A 19,714-nucleotide genomic window follows, 5' to 3' on the forward strand; every position below is an offset into this window, starting at 1 on the left:
CGGGTTTTCTCCTGGTGCTCAGGTTCCCCTTAAAAAATCCTTTGAGGATAAAACGGATATTAGATTTATCCAAGAGTGGGAAAATAGAAAAAAGTAATGAAAGGGGATGGAATAAATAAATAAATGAATGGATGAATGAAAGAAAGAATGAATAAGAGAATTTACTTTAGTTTTTTCTTGTGGGGTTTTCTCCTGGTGCTCAGGTTCGCCCTTAAAAAAATTCTTTTGAAGATAAAAAAGTTGATACTAGATTTGTCCCAGAGTGGCCAGATAGAAAAAAGTAATGAAAGGGGGTGGAATAAATTAATAAATGAATGAATGAATAAATGAATGAATGGATGAATGAGTGAATGGATGGTTGAGAAAATGTAGTTGTTTTTTTTTACTTTTATGTTGAATCTGTTTGGGTTTTCTCCTGGTGCTCAGGTTCGCCCTTAAAAAAAATATTTTGCCAGAGTGGAAAGATGAAAACAATGTAAAGAAAGGGGATAAAATGAATGGATGAATGAATGGATGAGAAAATGTAGTTGTTTTTTTTTCTTGTGGGGTTTCTTCCTGATTCTCAGGTTCGCCCTTAAAAAACCCACAACAAATAAAAGATTTTTTTACGCCATTTAACCTTTAAAAAAATGAATGAATGAGAGAATGAATGAGTAATGCAACCACAAGGGGGCACAACCCAGTGCTCTCCTGTGCCGGTCCCAAGTCCGGATAAATGCAGAGGGTTGTGTGAGAGCAAAAACAAAAGAAACATGTGAATCACAAACACAGAGGACTTCATGTATGTCTCACAAACCTCTCTGTATGTACGTGCCATCAAGACTCTGTTACATGGCCCGCACTGCCATCACCGGGGACCTGCTCTGGAGCTGAGCACCTGGTGGGCAGGACTGTTCCTACTCCCTGGTTGGGTTCCAGCCCAATGACATGGGACCACTCCCTTGTGGGCCGACCACCTGCAGGAGAGCTCAAAAGCGGCTGTTGCAATGTGGTTTAGGTGGCAGTTTAAGGTGGGTCCCCTGGTGGCCTAAACCACGGTCATGGAACTTTACTTTTGGAACTTGAAAGGTTATCTCTCTGGGAGGGATGGAGACTAAGCTTGTGCAGGAGGTTGAAGGGTTCCGGCTAGATATAGTCCGATCCACTCCACGCACAGTCTGTGCTCTGAAACTCAGTCCCCAAGTGTTGGAGTCCAACCAGGTGGACAAGAGAGTCATGTCACTTCGCCTTCAGGCGAGGCATAGGTCTCAGGCTATGGTTTTGGTTTGCAGGCCTAGAAAGTAGTTACAGGTACCCAGCCTTGGCCCAAACCCGCGGTCATGGAACATTGCTTTTGGGAAAAGTCATCTCACATAGTGGGATCCACTCCATGCACAGTCTGGGCTCTGAAACTCAATCGCTCGAGACATGTTGGACACTGTTGGGGCAGCTGTGGTGCAGCGGTACGGCGGTCGACCCATGATTGTAAGCCTTGCATGCCCATGAGTCGAAGTGTCCTTGGGCAAGACACTGAACATCACCTTGCCTCCGGTGGTAGGTGGGCGCCTGTGTTCGGCAGCGGAGCCGCCACCAGTGTGTGAATGTGTGTGTGACTTGGTAAACGGGTCTGTGACTGTAAAGCGCTTTGGGCCTTGTAGGTAGAAAACCGCTATATAAGTATACGCCATTTACACCATTCTCTACCATTCTGGAGTTTCTCCTGGTGAGAGCAGGCGGGCTAGAGCAGGCGGGCAGCCCCCAAGTGTTGGAGATCACCCAGGTGGACGAGAGAGTCATGTCCCTTCGCCTATAGGTGGGGGACAGGTCTTGGGCGGCAGTTTGTTTCCAAACGGACATCATGTTCAAACACATGAGTGTCCATAAAAATTTGGTACAACAACACCCTCGGCAGGAGATCAATGAGCGACTTTGTTCTGACGACATTCGGCCATGTGTCTTGGACAGTCAAGTATTGAGGAGGGGCAGAGATGTCCACTACCGGTTGGTGAGTTGGTTTTGCTGGTGGGGAAGGAGGCTGGAAAGACCTGGCAAACTGTCTGGTTTGCTGGAATCATCTGGCTGAACCCTTCATCTGGGAGGTCTTCAACTCCCACATCCGGGAAAACTTCAAGCGGGTACCAAGGAAGGCTGGAGATTTTGAGTTCAAGTGGATTACCTTCTTCTTCCCTATTGTCTCCGCTGCTGTTCGGGCTGTGTCTGCAAGGTCTCTTGGTCCTGTTGTGGTGGGAACCCCCAAAGTCAGTGGTGGAGACCAGAAGTAAGGGATACAAAGGAAGCAGTTCTAGCAAGCCTGGCTGGCTCCTAGGACTCCTGAGGCGGCTGACAGGTACCGGCTCTCTTAGGCTACGTTCACACTGCAGGCTGAAACGACCCAATTCCGAATTTTTTGCCCCTAAGCGGCCCAATTCCGATCTTTTCATGACAGTCTGAATGACACAGATCCGATCTTTTCAATTGCGACCCAGGCCCCGTGGGTTTGCCGTCCTGAATCCGAATTGTAGCCGTTCTTTTCAATTGCGACCGCCGTCTGACCAGCCAGGCGACTTGATTCCGAATCGTACGTCATCGACACGCAACAAACGTCATCATTTTGCGTTAAAGTAGGCGGGAACGAGAACGTAAACATCAACCATGGTGGACGATGCTGCTGAGATCAGTCAGTGGAAGGGAAGCGAGATCCCCGATTGGATTAATATTTGGGCTGATCGCTCTTTTCAGGCCAAACTCCAGGGCTCTTATTGCAACTGGGCGGTTTTTTGAAAAATTTTCCAGCTAAATGGCAGAGCGTGGTGTTGAACCTTTACAGCTATAACTTTTTTTTCTTTCTCTCCTTCCGACCGTCACCGTGCTCAGAAGCGCAGGGGACCCGAGGCGATCCTCCTCCTCCTCCCTGTTCTGATCCTTAGATTCTCCAGAACGGGTTGATAAAGAGTCCATAGCATTTATTTTGGGGGAAACCTTCTTTTATTACCGTCCTCCGTAACACACAACATGAATGCGCGCCCACACTGCCCCCCCCCCCCCCCCTATTCTCTATCGCGGCACGCGCTTGCACACACGCGGGCGCGCGGGCCCAACACATACACATTTCCATTCCACAACAGTGGGTACAGACGATCCCGACTCCATTGTCTTCTTAAAATGAGAAGATTGTAATTGTGCTGCTCCTTCGAAAAAATAAATTTAATATTACAAAAAGAGCTCCGCTTTTGACAACACTGTTGTTGACATCTGCTCCGCAAACAAGTGACGTCGTTCACCGTTGAGTATTCTTCTGGCTTCTGCGCATGCGGGTCTCGTTTGGGTCGTGTCACGGTCACACTGGAGATCACAAAAGTTCGGATTTACTTGGAAATGTGAACGGTCTAGCAAACAATTCGGATTTTTTTGGCATTAAGCCCTGCAGTGTGAACGTAGCCTAAGTGAGCTGCAGCTCAGCTTATTTTGCTAGCAAAGGCTCAGTCCTGGGAGGAGTTTGGTGAGGCCAAGGAGAAGGACTATTGCCAGACTTCAGAGAAACTATGGCAAATCATCCAGGTCCAGGCAAACTACGCATTTTTCAGCACAGATGGGGAGCTGTTGACTGCCAATGGAGACATTGTGGGGCAGTAAAAGGACTGCTTTAAGGATCTTTTAAATCCTGGTGACACACCTATTCTTGAGGAGGCAGAGGTTGAGGACTTTCCATCAGCTAAGCTGAAGTCACCAAGGTAGTTGAAGAGTTCCTCGGTGGCAAGTGGATGGAGCCCGCCCCCGAGTACCTAAAAGTGTTGTGTGAGTGTTTAGATAGCTTTAGGAGGAGTGGATGTGACGTTTTATTATGTGCATTTATGTCTGTGTGTGTTTTTGTGTGTGTGAGGGGGGTGTTTTTTATGTGGACGCATGCCCCATATGCTCCCCTGTCTTTGATGCATGTGGATATGTGGGAATAACATCAGTCTTTATTTTGTCTGGACACGACTGGAAACACAAATTCACATGTTTGTTTACACGGTTTCTCAGGACTGCGGAGCAGCATCCTGTACTCATTCTGCTCCTTTGCTCGGAGACACAGTTCTCCCGGGAGACACGGCTCTCCTGTGTCCGGCAGCTCCTTCGTGCAAAGTAGCCGGATAGACTCTGGTCCAAAGCCTCCTCTGGAAGACACCCTGTAACAAAGCACACTCCCCTGTGTCATGATATCACTTGACTTGGCAAACCCAGATGCTGGAACCCGGAAGAAAACCCAGAAGAGTGTAAAGTAAGTAGGATGATTTAATTTACAACCAGAGAGTTCAATGGAAAACTTGAAAGCAGAGTTCAAATGGTTAATAGTATGACGAGGTTCAGGAATCTTGACTAGGAGGCGAGGCGAGGCTGCAGGGTTCGGCAGTGGCAGATCAGGAGAGCTTGACTTGAGCTGGATCCAAGGCGAAGACGAGGAGCATAGAATGATGACGTTAACCAGGTGAGCTCTCATGGGATATCTTTTCCTGTAGATGAGGCGAGGAGAAGAGGAGGAGATAAGGAGAAGATTAGCAAGAGAAAGGCAGGCATGAACAAGATACATGAGGCGAACAGACAATGCACCGTAGAGGAACAACGAACTGGGGATGAATACTTGAACTGGATCTCCGTAACCCTTTTGCTATCCTTGGCACTTTAACATTGGAAGTTGGGTCATCTAGACCCACTAGACAGTGCGCTGAACCTTTTTTCTTCAATGATTTGTGAACCTCACTGGTGTCCATGGATTACATGAAATCTTTCCACTTTATCCACCTTTGTCATGGTAGGAATAACACGTCAATGCAAGGGTGAGGTCATCTAAGATAGCACACGGGTTAAGAAGGCAGCAGGCTGATGAGGTGAGTGGTCACAGCTGGTCTCATCAGGAACAGAGCAGAGAGGGGAGGGGGAGGAGCGCTGCCAGAGGCACCATACAACACCTTGCCCGCAAACACGAAGCTACGAGTCCGGCTGCACTGCTCAGAGACATGCCTGGCTCATGTGGAGCATCCAGCCGGCCACACTGAGTGAGCACTGACATCATCGCCCCACCTCCCCCTGGAAATGCTGACTGAAAATTAATTATGCTACACTTTTTGCGAGGGGATGTGAAAACGAAAATGCAATCCCCTCTTAGTATTTTCACTTTAATTAAGTCATATAATGTGACATGTTTAAGTAGAAAATGAAAAAACATTTTGGAGGATAGATTTATTATTTTGTTTTTGAGTCAATTAATGTAGTTACATCGTTAAAATGAAAAAGCATTTCTGTTAATCCATTTTAATTGTCAAATTAGATATTTCTAATTAAATTTTGCTACACATTTAGGCTATGTTCACACTGCAGGGCTTAATGCTCAATTGCGATTTTCTGAAAAAAAACGTTTTTTTGCAAGGCCCTTCATATTTCCAATTAAATCCGAACTTTTGTGATCTCCTGTGTGACCATGAAATGACCCAGAAGTGACCCGCATGTGCAGAAGAGTACTCAACGGTGAACGACGTCACTCGTTGTCCCATAGGGGCAAAAAAATCGGAATTGGGTCGTTTCAGCCTTCAGTGTGAACGTAGCCTTACTAGAGAACAAATGAAATGTCAAATACAATTTTCTTTGTAGTTTTAATTAAAATGACAGAATGAGCTGTGTTGAAGACAAAAAAGAAAAAACTGTTTGGCGGATTGATTTTTCATTTAATTTTTGAGTCAACAAACAAAATGAAAAATCATTTCTGGTTTTGACTTTTAATTTTGATTATGCAACAGAAATGCTTCCATTGTTTTTGGTGAAGAGTCCTTTCCATGCAAACACAGGTGGGCACAATCCAGTACATTTGGTTGGTGACCCACAGCCCGTGGTGGAAATTAGATTATCGGTACTGTTGATATAAGAAAAGGTCAAAGAAAAGATCAGAGAAAAGGTAGAAGTTTAGGATTAGAAAAGGAAGTTTGACACAGAAACCTACAGAGCTGTATAGAATCCAGAACCTTTTTCAGGCCACGGACCAGTTTAATGGAAGAACAATATTTTCACAAATCTGTTTCTGAAAACTTATTTTTTAAATTAAAATGCCATTACAAGAAATTTTGTTTAAAAAAAATCAGAAAACATTAGTCAATTTTTTTAGATGACAGAGATGAAACAAAATTGTTGATTTCAAGAAATTGTTTCTGATAAGTAAAGAATACATTACAAGTTTTTTCATAGAACACCACCATGCCGAAGGAAAATTCATAAATTTTCTTTTGACAGGTTTCCACAAATCAGAAAGAACTCTATTTGATTGAATCTTCATTTTCTGTAAAAGATTTGCAGCTGGTTTAAACTTTGTGATGAAGATTTTCCCTTTAACATCAATGGGTTCTAGAACTTGGAAGCTAACTTCTGCCGCATTGAACTTTTAAGGTGTGACGGATAAAGCAAAATAAAATGACACAACCGTAGTAAAACTGGTATTTTCTAAATATAATAAAACACTTTAATCCATCATGTTTGCAACTTCATTATCTGCGTGTGTGAAACATTTGAAAGTCAGTCGCCGCGTATCAAGCAGAGCAGCTTCTAGTCCATGAGAACATCTGTCTCAATAAATCTGTATTTGGAGGAAAACTCCCAGTTTTGTCTGTAAACAGGAGCTTTATGTTCCTTTGAAGTTGAAAGCTCTTCTTTGGTTTCCTCGCTGACTCTTTTCTCCTTAAAGAAGCTTTCCAAATAGGAGACAGACAGATGTGATGAACAGAATCCAGCTGTTTTCCAAAATAAAAATTCTGTCAGTGTTAGAAAATAAACTAAGTAAAAGATAATGGCTGACGAAGTGTGCATTATCAGTAATTAATGCACACCGTGGAAGCATGAACTGTCCGACATAAAGCGCATTAATTTCTGTTCATGCACACTTTGAGGCCATTATCCCGCTTATGCTCTGGTCACTTCCAAAAGAAATAAATATTCATTCAACATCCCCTCTGAGGAATTTTTGGAAAAACCTTCATGGATAATTCTGAGCGACATCTCTGCAGAGGAATTCTGGGCTTCACCCCCACAGACAGAAGAGCGTGCATCCTTACAGAGGAAGTTTGTGAATCACTGATATGAGCTTGAAACAGAGCTAAAATCCCATGCTTCGACTTCCTTCAGAGGGAAATCTTCTTAGACCCACAACTGCAGGGAAAAAGGTCAAAACGTGACCCCCCTCCCCCAACCTACTCCGAAGCTGTGATGGATGAAGGTCCAGCTGTGGCGTTCACGGCCCTCCCCACGAAGGAAACAGCAGCTCTGACGGGATCCAACTGCTGTCTGCGCTGAGAAAAAAGGTCGAATGGAAATGAGGGATGGGCTTTACCCCCCCCCCCTCCAAAAAAAACTGCTTGTCTCGAGTGGAGCCGGGATTGTCTCAAGGATCAGAAAGTCTTTTTTTTCCCGTCGTGAGGAAACTCACTGAACAGCCACGGGGACGCTAAACAACTGGAATTAGTCGTTATTTTGCCTTAAGGCGCGGGAGGACAGCTTTCAGCGGCACGGACTGACCCCCTCCCCGGGACGCGGCTCACTGCTGGGGGGCGGAGGAGAGTTCGATGCGGCTCACCGCAGGTCCGGGAACTATGAGCAGCGGCTCCGCCAACTTCTTGCTGGTCCCCATCCCGGAGTTCCCGCTGCCGGACAGCGCGCCCGCCCGGACTGTGAAGATCGCGGTTCTGGGAGCCAGCAACGTTGGCAAAACCGGTACGAGAGCAGGTTCCGACCAACAGGTCTCAGAGACGCTGGGTCATGCGGTTTTAAGACATTTTCACTTAAAATACAGGCGGTTTTTTTTTCTTTCCTTTTTTTTTTGTTTTTGTTTTGTTTTCGCACGCACACCACCGTCGGCAGGGGGCGACAAAGAGCTGCTGTCATGGCCCACACACCTTTAGTCAAATATAGCAGTGTTTTTCAACCAGTGTGCCGCGGCACACTAGTGTGCCGTGGGAGATGGTCAAGTGTGCCGTGGGAAATTGCCCTCATTAACTGAAAAATTAAACATTTCCCATCTCCAGGATTTCAGCTCTCTGTTCATCCAAACAGGCCCTGATAAAACACTGAGGAGTTAGGAATATAAAAGATCGTAAAATACTTTTTCTTTGCGTTTATTTAATTTTATTAAAGACATTTTGATAAGAATGACGTACCGCGATTCAGCTGCAACTCCGGCTGTATTTTGGAAAAGTCCCGTCCTTATAACTGTCTCCACCAATCATTCTTGGGGAGCTTAATCACATGTCATCAGTCTGACCAATCAGAAGTGGTTAAAGTCTTCACTTCCTTGTCCCGATTTAGCTCGTAAAGTCGCTCAGTTCTAACAAAAATACCAGCTAAAGCTCGTCTTTATCGGTGCAGCTTTCCACAGAATCCGATGTCAGACCGTGGAACAAGTGAACAAAACAAGGAAGCTCATAGACGCGATCTCCGCCGGCCGTTTAATGCACTACATCTCCCATGATGCATTGGGTTGTGAGAGTGACAGCGCTCAAGGAGATCTGTTGTTAAACGTCTTGAAATCAACGAACACACATCAAACTGTTTTTACATCTTCTAACTTAACTTTTATTGCATCTTTTAGAAAAAAACAGCTGCAGTTTCAAGCTTTTTCTGCCACAATTATCTCAAAAATGCATGTGAGATTGTGGAGGGGCTGTAGATCAATACAGACTGAGTTTCTCCGTTTTTTTTGTTTTTTTTAATTTTTGGATCCTGGTGTGCCGCGGGATTTTTTTTAAGGTTAAAGTGTGCCGTGGCTCAGAAAAGGTTGAAAAACACTGAAATATAGGATTGATCAGAAATGTCACAGTTATTTTACAGGTAGACACGCCCACTCACAGAGCTGAGGGGGCGTGTCTAAAACTTACCCTCCTAATTAATAACTTGCGACCATGAATTTAATGTTTTTTTTCTGCGCTTTAATTAGCATTTTGTTGCCACAAATTATTTTCTATTAATGAATTAGAATGTCATGAGCATTTTGTGCACACCACCCAGCGACAGACTGGCGACCTGTCCAGGCTGCACCCTGCCTTAGGCCACGAGGTATGCTCAGGACAAGGTTAAGAAGATCACGGATGATAGATTTTGTGCACACCATTTACCATTTTGCTACCATTGGGCACAAATTAACAAATTCTTAGCATTTTGTGGGCTCAAATTATTGTCTTGCTCACAAATTTTTATTTTGTAGGCACACATTAACAATTTGTGGGCAAAAATTAGCATTTTGTGGGTACCAAATTGGTATTTCTTTGCCCACAAATTAGCACATCTTTAGCATTTTGCGGGCCCAAATTAATATATGAGCAAAAATGATTATTTCATAGGCACAATTTAGCATTTTGTGGGCACAAATTAGCATTTTGTGCACACAAATTAGCATTTTATCAGCATTCTGTGGGCACAGATTATTTTATGCACACAAATTAAGATTTTTTTGGGCACAAATTATTCTAATGGCACCAATTAGCGTAATTTTAGCAATGTTGTGGGTGCAAATTAGTTTGTCCGCACAAATTTGTAATTTGTAGGCACCAATTAGCATTTAATGAGCTTTTTGTGCACAACAATTGGGATTTTCTTAGCAATTTTTGTGCACAAATGAGCATTTTGTAAACACAGATTTGCATATCGCTTGCATTTTCTTGGCACAATTTAGCATTTTTTTAAGCACCCTATGGTCCCAAATTACTATATGAACAAAAATGAGTTGTTTGTGGGCACAGATTACCATATTTCTAGCTTTCTCTGCCACTAATTAGGATATTTATTAGCAAATTATTAGCATTTTGTGCACATAAATTAATATTTTGGGTTTGTATTTTTTGGCACAATCTGCATTTTATTAGTATTTTGTGTGCACCAATTAGCATTGAATAAGCATTTTATGAAGGACTGTCTTTGTTCTTTTGTAAGGTTTGACCTGTGTCTGTTTTGTTGCCACTGTGGAAACCATCTTGAGCAGAACGGCAGAGGGAGGTGGGGACGCCTCCACCCTGAGTTTAGGCTAGTGGATGGAAATGTGAATAATCCTTGGCTTGTTTTTCATCCAAACCTCCTCCTTGAGCTTCACAATTGATGGGTCTGAGGTTCATGAGCAGCCCCAGCTGCTGCCCTCTTCCCTTTGTCTTTGTTTCAAGTGTGACTCAGTCAGTTTCTCCTCCACAGCTCTGATCGTCAGGTTTCTGACCAAGAGGTTCATTGGGGATTACGAAGCAAACACAGGTGACTGCGAGTGTGAGTGTGTGTCTGCGCTGCAGAAAACAGCAAACCTTCATTCTCATCATCACCCCTCCCTCTGGGTCTTCAGGCGCGCTTTACTCCAGGAAGGTGACTCTGGATGTGGAGGAGGTGTCCCTGCAGGTTCAGGACACCCCTTGCGTGGCTCTCCAGGTACGTGTAAAGCCTCAAACGTCTCCTTCAGGAGAACTTGTCTGCCTTATTTGGATTTTAGTGCAAACAGAGAATCCCAGATCTTGTGATATCGTTTAATCAAACACTAAAACTTCTTTATCATTCAAAATTCTGAGCGTCCTCATTTTAGTCTTGTCTGCCGTTCTAAATAAAAACATTTTTTGATTTTAGACATCAATCCTACTTGAAGTACTCTGCCGTTTTCTACCTTGTAGTAAATGAAAAGTTTCAGCTCCTTTTCATTCCTGAGCTTTGCCTCTAAGTCTGCCTTTTTCCACTTTAAAAGCAACATCTCCTTTTCTTTTCTTTTTTGAAAGATACAAAAGGAGTGCAGCAGCTATAAATGCATCCATGCGTTCAAACCATCCTCATCTCTAGTAGATCTTCATAGTTCTGCTGGCAGATGAAGTCTCCTGCAGAACATCATCTATCTGTGAACGTCCGTCCAAACGAGACTAAAGATCTGAGTGTTTCAGGGTCTGAAAGCTGCTGGAGAGCCACGTGTTTTACCGCCAGTCCTCAAACTCACAGCATGTAAGATCAACCCTAAGCACAATGGGGAGGGTGGGGTCTCGGTTGAACAATCTGTCAGCCAATTGGTTCAAAGCCCAGGTTAGACAACCACTGGACAAGATGCCCCCCTCCCCCCGCACACACACACACATTGACCCTAGAGGTGTGCCCCACTGCTGTGTGAGTCTGCAGCTGAGTCTAGCTGGTGTCATCTGTCCCTTGTTGCTGTGTTCAGTGGTGGTGGTGTGTTAGTGTGTATGTGTGTGTATGTGGGAGGGAGCAGAATAAAGAGAGCTGCTGATGTCCTCTGATCTGCTTCTCCTGACTGTACAAAGTTTCTGAAAGAAATCCCAGGAATGCATTTGAAGCAGGGAAAGGACATCGGCTTAATGAGTTCAACCTGTCATACGTGCACAGAGGGTGGTTGGGGGGGTTGTCTTTACAAGGAAACATTGACTGTATATGAGAACTGGACTGAGTAACCCCCCCTCTGGCATTCAAAAAAGGAAGTACTTGCTGGTTCCAAATAAACAAAATCCTATAGACTTCTAAAGAGAATTAAACAGCTGTTACTCAGTCAATAATCAGAAATTCTATTGGTCAGAATAAGCATTCATGCTCTGATACCTTTTTTACATGTTCTTGATAAACGTCTTTTTTCCCCATAATATTTGTTCTTTATTACAAGTTACTCAAGTTATAAACTGACCAATTAGATGGCTCAGTAATGTTCAAAGGGTTTGATTGACATGTTTTCCCCAGCCTATATTCAAGGGTAGGGTTGTGAATTTCCAACAAGCTCACTCCTAATTGGAGAAAGTGGTTGCCATAGAAATGAGGACTCAGACAAATTCATACCAATAAATGCTTACTGACGTCTTCTGGCTCCAACGTGGAGCTGTCTGTATCACAGAAAAATGGCGTCTGAATTGACTTCAATTTGTTTGAACCAGAAGTAAAGCATATATTCTACGGATGACGTCACACTCACTTAGTCCAGTTCTCATTTGCAGTCAATGGAAGACAAGGAAACATTCTCAGGTGATAAGTAAAAGGGTCAATCAGGGGCAAGAAGTGTCTTCAATACAATCATTTACTTCTGTTAGTTCACTTTTGTGATCATTGTCAGCTAAAGTAACTAGAAAAAAGAAAGTGAAACAGCTGCAGCTTGCTCAGCCTACCTTATGATGCTTTAGTTTCCCTCAGGCTGGAATTCCTTAATGTTTTCTTAATGAGAATCCCTAGCAAGAGTTTACAAAATCTATAAAACATCCATAAAAAGGGCTCCCAGGATCCTCATGAGGAGCAGATGAAAACAGCCCATCACAACCATCCATCAGGTCAATTGCTGGTTCCTCATGTCTCCAAGAACAAAATAAATAGTCTTCCTCCTCATCCATCTATGGGAACTCTCACACTAACCTAAAGCCCCAGTCTGGTCATCTTTTGATCTATAGTAAAAGGGTTCCAAGTGGTCTTTTTCTATGATCTTGCTGTTTTTAGACAATATTAAAAAAAAATGTCTCGGACATAGTTTCTGCAGAGCGGCAGGATTTTGTTAGAAATTCACCTCTGAAGAGTGAGTGGGATTGTTGGCGGAGATGAAGTCCGCCCCCGTTTCCTGTTACTCATCTGTTTATACTCCCTCCTGCTAGCTTTTAGCTCCTCACACCCCCAAGCTAACATTAGCGGTGCAATAAAAATGGTGAAGCAATATCGCAGCCATCCAGCCTTACATTCTAGAGCCAGATTCCAGCTCAGACAAGGAAAACAAAAACGTGCATGGATCTATTTGTTTGCAAGTGGATGCATCATGGAGCAGCGCAAGGAGGTTGTGGTTTGCCGTTGTACGTCATATCTAACAACTACAAGCTTTTTTAAACTGCATATCTTCATCTGCTCCTGTTTTACTTTGGTTTGAATAAAAAAATACTCAGAAATACCATTTTCTTTATATTTGTCCTCCATCATGAGACAAATGCTACAAGAACATGTTAAAAAGCCCCAAAACACAAGTTTCATTAGAGTGGATCTTTAACCCTATAAAACCATTTGTATCATATTTGTTACATGCATTTCTGAGACCCATATCTCATTAAAGTGATCCAAACTTTCCTTTTAAAACTATTGTATATAACTTGGTCCATGTTTTTTTGCCCTGTAGTACATTATCATTCCACTAGGGGCAGTAGAAGGGCTTTTCAAAATGGCTGCCTTCATGGAATCGCAAAAACAATTTGGGTGGGAAAGCGTTTTGCTAATTTCCAAAACTTTTTATTGAGAAAAACCCATCTAATGTTATTCATTTTTTAAATGACTACTTGATGTATTAAAAATTGCAACATTTGTTTATAATTATTTTTTTTAACCGTTACACCAGTAAAATAAAAATAAAACAGTTACATCATATTCAAATGTGTTTCAAATTTAAGGCAGTGGGTAAATAAGATGCTTTTTTTCCTGAACACTCATGTCAATGTTTTTGCTTCATAGACTATTATATAGTGAACATTTTTGGTAGATTTCATCAAAGGGTTTAAAAAACATCTTCCGTCCCAAAAAATAATTTTCTGTCAATTCTTTGATGTAATGGGCTTTACTGGGCTAAAAATAATTTCTCACTCAACCAGCTATCCTTTGATCCTTGTGTTTGACCGATTCCACTCTCCTCACACTCCCCAGAACAAAACCCATCACTGTGGCTCATGTATTGTCTTATTTTAATGCAGCTATTAACAATTGGAATTGTTTTTTGTTGCACTTTGAGATTTCGTCAGTGAACAATGTACTACAAATTGAATCTAATATGATAGATAATATAGCATTCAAAGTGTGAAACAGTTTTTCTTTGTGCTCTCCAGGATAATCCTGAAGGCCTGTACTGCCAGGAGCAGATCAACAGGTCAGATGCACAAACTGAACTATGTCTTCATTTGCAGACTTCCTCTGACTGACCTTCATGATCTCACTTCCAGGTCAATCTACTGGGCAGATGGATATGTGTTGGTTTTTTCCATTACAGACCATAGCAGCTACAGAACCATCCAACCTTTGTACCAGCATGTCAGGCGCATTCACCCCTCTGGAAACATACCTGTCATTCTGGTCAGTATTTGAGAAAACCCTTTTTTAAGTTTCATGATCAGTAGAAAATGACACAATGACAAAAAAAAATCTGGAAAACATCACATTGTCCGATTTTTAAAGAGTTTATTTGCAAATATGGTGGAAAATAAGTATTTTGTTGCCTTCAAACAAGCAAAATTTCTGGCTCTCACAGACCAGTAACTTTTTCTATAAGAGGATCCTCTGTCCTCCACTGGTTACCTGTATTAATGGCTCCTGTTTGAACTGGTTATCTATATAAAAGACACCAGTACACAACCTCAAACAGTCACACTACAAACTCTACAATAGCAAAGGTATTGTCAGATTTTGAGTGAAAACCTTCCATCAACTAGGGCATTGAAGCTTAAACGGTGGCTGGGTCTTTCAACATGTCAACGATCCCAAACACCCGGATAACTAAGGAGTGGCTTCGTGGAAGCGTTTCAATGTCCTGGAGTGTCCTAGCCGGTCTCCAGGTCTCAGCCCCAAAGAAAATCTTTGGAGGGAATTTTAAGTCAGTGTTGCCGCAAAATGTCACTGCTCTAGAGGAGATCTGCATGGAGGAATGGGCCAAAATACCAGCAACAGTTTGTGAAAACCTTGTGAAGACTTACTGAAAACGTTTGACTGCTGTCATTGCTAACAAAGAGAATATAACAGAGTACTGAGTTGAACTTTTGTTTTTGACCAAAAACTTCTTTTCCACCATAATTTGCAAATGCATTTTTAAAATCAGACAAAGAGATTTTATGGATTTTTTTTTCTCATTTTGTCTCTCATAGTTTAGGTTAAACTATGAGGAAAATAGCATGCCTCTCTCATCTTTTTAAGTGGGAGAACTTGCATAAATGGTGGCTGACTAAATACTTTTTTGTCCCGCATCCAAATACTTGTTATCCTTATGCAAACCGACCCTGGTTGTGTGCTTTAACCCATGGAAATACGCTGTGATCCTCTGCAGGTTGGCAACAAGAGCGACTTACTGCGAGCAAGGCAGGTGTCAGCAGACGAAGGCGAGACGTTAGCAGCATCACTGGGTATGCCGCTCTGTCCTGCTTCTGATTCAGCTCTGGGACAACTTCCTGTCACCAATGAGTTCATGTTGAAGCAGAGTTCACACATTCACCTCTTCCATATCATCTTCTATGTGGCCCAAATTTTCTTGTAACAGAGGGAAGGCTCGGTATCTTCTGATGATCAAAAGTGACGTATAAATATTTTGTGAGAAGTTCATGAAACTGAAGAGATCCAGTATTTTTCAAAACTGTGTTTTTCACTTAGTCCTGTCAGTTGGTAAAAATCTAAGCTGGATCATGGAGGTTCTTCTAGGTATGGATCCAAAGGCTGGAACCCAGGTGTCTCTGAGGTTTGAGCTGGAATCCAGACTCTTTAGCCACCGATTTCCAACCATCTTGGTTGGTTGGGAATTCCACTTCCAATATTGTATAATGGATAATCATTGTGTCCTTAATTAGTGTTCTGACTGGACAAGCAGGGAAGGGCTTCGTCTCCTTTTTTTGGTCTTCTGTTTAGTAGTGGATGTCTATGGAAGCGATTCTGTAGCATAATTAAAATTAAAAGTCAAAACCAGAAATGCTTTTTCATTTTCAAAATGAATCTGCATTTTTTTACTCACAATTAAAATGAAAAAGCAATCCGCCTAAATGCTTTTTTATTTTCTTCCTCAACACAGCTTATTCTGTCACTTAATTAAAATGATAAAGAAAACGGTTTTTGACATTTTATTTTCAAAAAGTTCTCTGTAGCAAAATTCCTTTAGAAATGTCTAATTTGACAATTAAAATGAATTAACAGAAATGCTTTTTCATTTTCAAAATAAAGCTGCATCAAATCTAAAAATGCAGCTTCATTTTGAAAATGAAAAAGCATTTCTGGTTTTGACTTTTATTTTTAATTATGCTACAGAATCCCTTCCATGCATGTCTGCCGCCTACATTTGGAAGAGGTTTGGTATAAAATGTTGAACCAGTGAACATCTGGGGAATCTTGCTCCACGCTCTATTCCGATACACGTAAGGCTTTGTGACATATAATTCTATCCGAACACAAACCGCAATTATTCATTTCTCCTCCATGACAAATTCTCAAACAGCTGTGCGTTTCGTACGTAGACCTCGAAAAAATGTGTAAACGCGAACACGGAAGCCGGAAACGCGCATATAGGCTACGTTCACACTGCAGGGCTTAATGCTCAATTCGGATTTTTTGAAAAAATCTGATTTGTTTGCTAGACCGTTCACATTTCCAAGTAAATCCGAACTTTTGTGATCTCCAGTGTGACCGTGACACGACCCAAACGAGACCCGCATGCGCAGAAGCCAGAAGAATACTCAACGGTGAACGACGTCACTTGTTGTTTGCGGAGCCAACGTTAACAATGGATGTCAACAACAGTGTTGTCAAAAGCGGAGCTCTTTTTGTAATAATAAATTTATTTTCACGAAGGAGCAGCACAATTACAATCTTCTCATTTTAAGAAGGCAATGGAGTCGGGATCGTCTGTAACCATTGTTGTGGAAAGGAAATGTGCATGTGTTGGGGCCGCGCGCCCCGTGTGTGTGTGTGTGCAAGCGCGTGCCGCGATAGAGAATAGGGGGGGGGGGCAGTGTGTGCGCGCATTCATGTTGTGTGTTACGGAGGAAAGATGACGCTAATAAAAGAAGGTTTCCCCCAGAATAAATGCTATGGACTCTTTATCAACCCGTTCTGGAGAATCTAAGGGTCAGAACAGGGAGGAGGAGGAGGATCGCCTCGGGTCCCCCGCGCTTCTGAGCACGGTCGGAAGGGGAGAAAGAAAAAAAAGTCATCGCGGGAAAGGTTCAACACCACGCTCTGCCATTTATCTGGAAATTTTTTCAAAAACCGCCCAGTTGCGATCAGAGCCCTGGAGTTTGGCCTGAAAAGAGCGATCACCCCAAATATTAATCCAATCAGTGACCTCCCTTCCCTTCTACTGACTGATCTCAGCAGCATCGTCCACCATGGTTGATGTTTACGTTCTCGTTCCCGCCTACTTCAACGCACAATGATGACGTTTGTTGCGTGTCGATGACGTACGGTTCGGAATCAAGTCGCCTGGCCGGTCAGACGGCGGTCGCAATTGAAAAGAACGGCTACAATTCAGAATCAGGACGGCAAACCCACGGGGCCTGGGTCGCAATTGAAAAGATCGGATCTGTGTCATTCAGACTGTCATGAAAAGATCGGAATTGGGCCGCTTAGGGGCAAAATTTCGGAATTGGGTCGTTTCAGCCTGCAGTGTGAACGTAGCCATAAGCATGTTCACATAGACTTTTCCTTGGAAGTGCTGACTCGAACCTGCGTTGCTGTGGGTGGTGTGAATGTAGTTATGGGAATGTTGAAGGAACCAAACCCCCACGCTGGTCCTCTTCCAGATTTGAGCAAATTCCGATGTAGGATCTGATCAAGCTATCCAGATTCTACCACACTGTATGGTCAACACTGATTTGATCTCAATCCTTGCAGTGCTCTCCAGTCCTTATGTGACCTCTGCTCCACCCACAGGAGGAGTTTACTTCGAGGTGTCTGCCAGAGAAAACCACGAGGGAGTCCATGCCGCCTTCCTGCATCTCTGTCAGGAGGTGGGATCTTATCTCTCTTTGCTGATACAGCTTGTTTACCTTCAGCCTGACCAGCAGGATGTCCACTGTTTGGAATCCACCAGACTTATTTAGATGTTTTTCAGGAAATCTGATAAGTTTCCTCTGACATCCTGAGTGTCATTCAGAGCTTTAACTGAAACCAGATCCTGTCATTAAACTAATAGAGTTCCTCGTTCTACTTCTGTCTGTCTTTGCTTGGATCTCCATGGGGTTAACGATAAATATAGCTGAAGAACATTAGTCAGGGACTTTCAACAGACTTGTAGAGGCTCTGGCAGAAACCACAGATCTGAGTTTTTGCTCCCCTGTCCACCAGGTGGTCCGAGCACTAGGAGGGGGGAATGGAGAGAAAAGGAGGGGAGGCCTCCACCTGGCCAGACCCAAATCTCCCAACATGCAGGAACTGAAGAGGAGGTTCAGGCAGGTCCTGTCATCCAAAGTCAAGTCAGCCACAACCATCTGATCGCAGGGTGAAGTGGGGAGGACTATGGCATCCCGCCGCCGAGATAGAAGTTTCAAGGAGAAGAAACTTGAAGGTCTCATGACCAGCTCCTCAAAGCTCCTCTGGGAGCACATGGAATTTGGGGACAGTAATGCTCCCCAGGATGGACAGGTCACAGGGTTAATCATGATCTGTTGTGAAGACAGAAGGTTCTTCAGAAGGTTCAGTGTTTCAGTGATAAGATCAAAGTTTCCAAACAAGAACAACGTCTCCGCGATCATCGTGTTCACATATTAGAACACCGAGTCAGACTCACCCCACTCAACATGGTCAGATCCAGCTTCCTGTGGTTTCTGGCCCAAACAAGAAGTGACCTCAGAGAGGGACGTCACCTCAGCAGTCATCAACAAGCAAATATCAACGTTCAAAGTGAATAAAAACCAGACAAGCCTCTGAAGCTGATTTTTAGACCAACATGTGAAAAGCAGAAAAGTGGTGAAATATGTAGAAATTCTTTTTTCAGACTACATGTCAGTTCCAGAACAATTGTAGTTTGGGCAATCAGAGTTCATGTTTCTGAAACCCAAAGTGTTGGTGTGACTTTGAAGGCAAAGCAGCAGTTTTACCTCCAGGTCAGTGAATGCAACACAGATGAGCTTCAGACAAGCAGAAGCTGAAGTGGAACTGTAGCGACAGATTGTGGATGTGTGTGTACGTGCGCTTGTGGTTTAGTGTGTGTACATGGACATGTGTGTATGCTCTGTGGTTCTCATGACCTTTCCGCTCTCTTAAAATTTCCCAGAGTTCCCTGTTCAGACAAAGTCTTCACCATCTGGAATTTTTTTGTGACAGGAAAGGTTCACAGTTTAAGGCAAGGCCTTTAAGGTCATTCAAAGAGTTTTACAGAAAAAAAGATCGAATAAAGCATATCTACCAAAATGAGCGGTTAAACAGAAAATCAACATCTGCTTTTAAAGATGTTTCATTCTCAGGACCAAATTTTCTGGGTCAAATATGAATATCTAACACACATACTGTATCCATTCAGAAATACAAACATTCACATGCACACACATACAAAAGCACAAATACACACATTCACAGATGCAAAATAATTTTTGCAATCTCACCACTTGGTGTATGACCTTTGACCTTTGGTGGTAGAAACCAGGGTGTTTCCTCAAACATTTTTGTGAGCTTAGAGGATCTGATCCTCCCTCTTGCTTAAATTATCACAACAGTTTAATCTAAGAGAAACCTTCCTCCTATGTTTTGACCTGACCTGACCCCCCCCCCCCCCCCCCCCCCCCCCCACACACACACACACACACACACAACCTACCCGGTTAAAGAGCTGCTTCCTGTGTGCCTCTGGAGCTGCACTGCATTCCTGTGTTCTAGTTAAATGTTAGCATCCCATAATATGACAGAGATGGGCTGCAGAACAGAGACAAATGTAAAGATCTTCATTAACCTGCGGCACATAAACATGCAGCAAGATGGAGTCACGCGTGAAAATGTGGAAAAGTGATTTGATCTGCAGGAAGTTTCAGCTCACTGACAAAAAAACACCTCAGAGGATCTACTT

The 19,714-nt window shown here is 43.1% G+C and overlaps 1 protein-coding gene and 1 long non-coding RNA gene across 2 annotated transcripts; one reads left to right on the plus strand and one right to left on the minus strand.

The window, feature by feature from the left end:
• Positions 1-4,236: 4,236 nt before the first annotated feature.
• LOC110017055 (uncharacterized) lies at positions 4,237-7,333 on the minus strand. Its single transcript, XR_002292366.2, has 2 exons — positions 7,195-7,333; positions 4,237-4,472 (listed from the first exon to the last, which is right to left on the minus strand). It is a non-coding gene; the product is annotated as an uncharacterized LOC110017055 (long non-coding RNA).
• rasl11a (RAS-like, family 11, member A) lies at positions 7,242-19,065 on the plus strand. The gene is made up of 8 exons (XM_023948863.2): positions 7,242-7,710; positions 10,174-10,230; positions 10,316-10,398; positions 13,794-13,834; positions 13,908-14,037; positions 15,002-15,077; positions 17,587-17,663; positions 18,001-19,065. Exons 1-8 carry the CDS (start codon positions 7,563-7,565, stop codon positions 18,145-18,147), a joined length of 759 nt encoding a protein of 252 aa, XP_023804631.1. The 5' UTR covers positions 7,242-7,562; the 3' UTR covers positions 18,148-19,065.
• Positions 19,066-19,714: the final 649 nt, after the last annotated feature.

Source organism: Oryzias latipes, chromosome 18 (assembly GCF_053564925.1).
Source record: "Oryzias latipes strain Hd-rR chromosome 18, Olatipes_Hd-rR_3.1".
NCBI lineage: Eukaryota > Metazoa > Chordata > Actinopteri > Beloniformes > Adrianichthyidae > Oryzias > Oryzias latipes.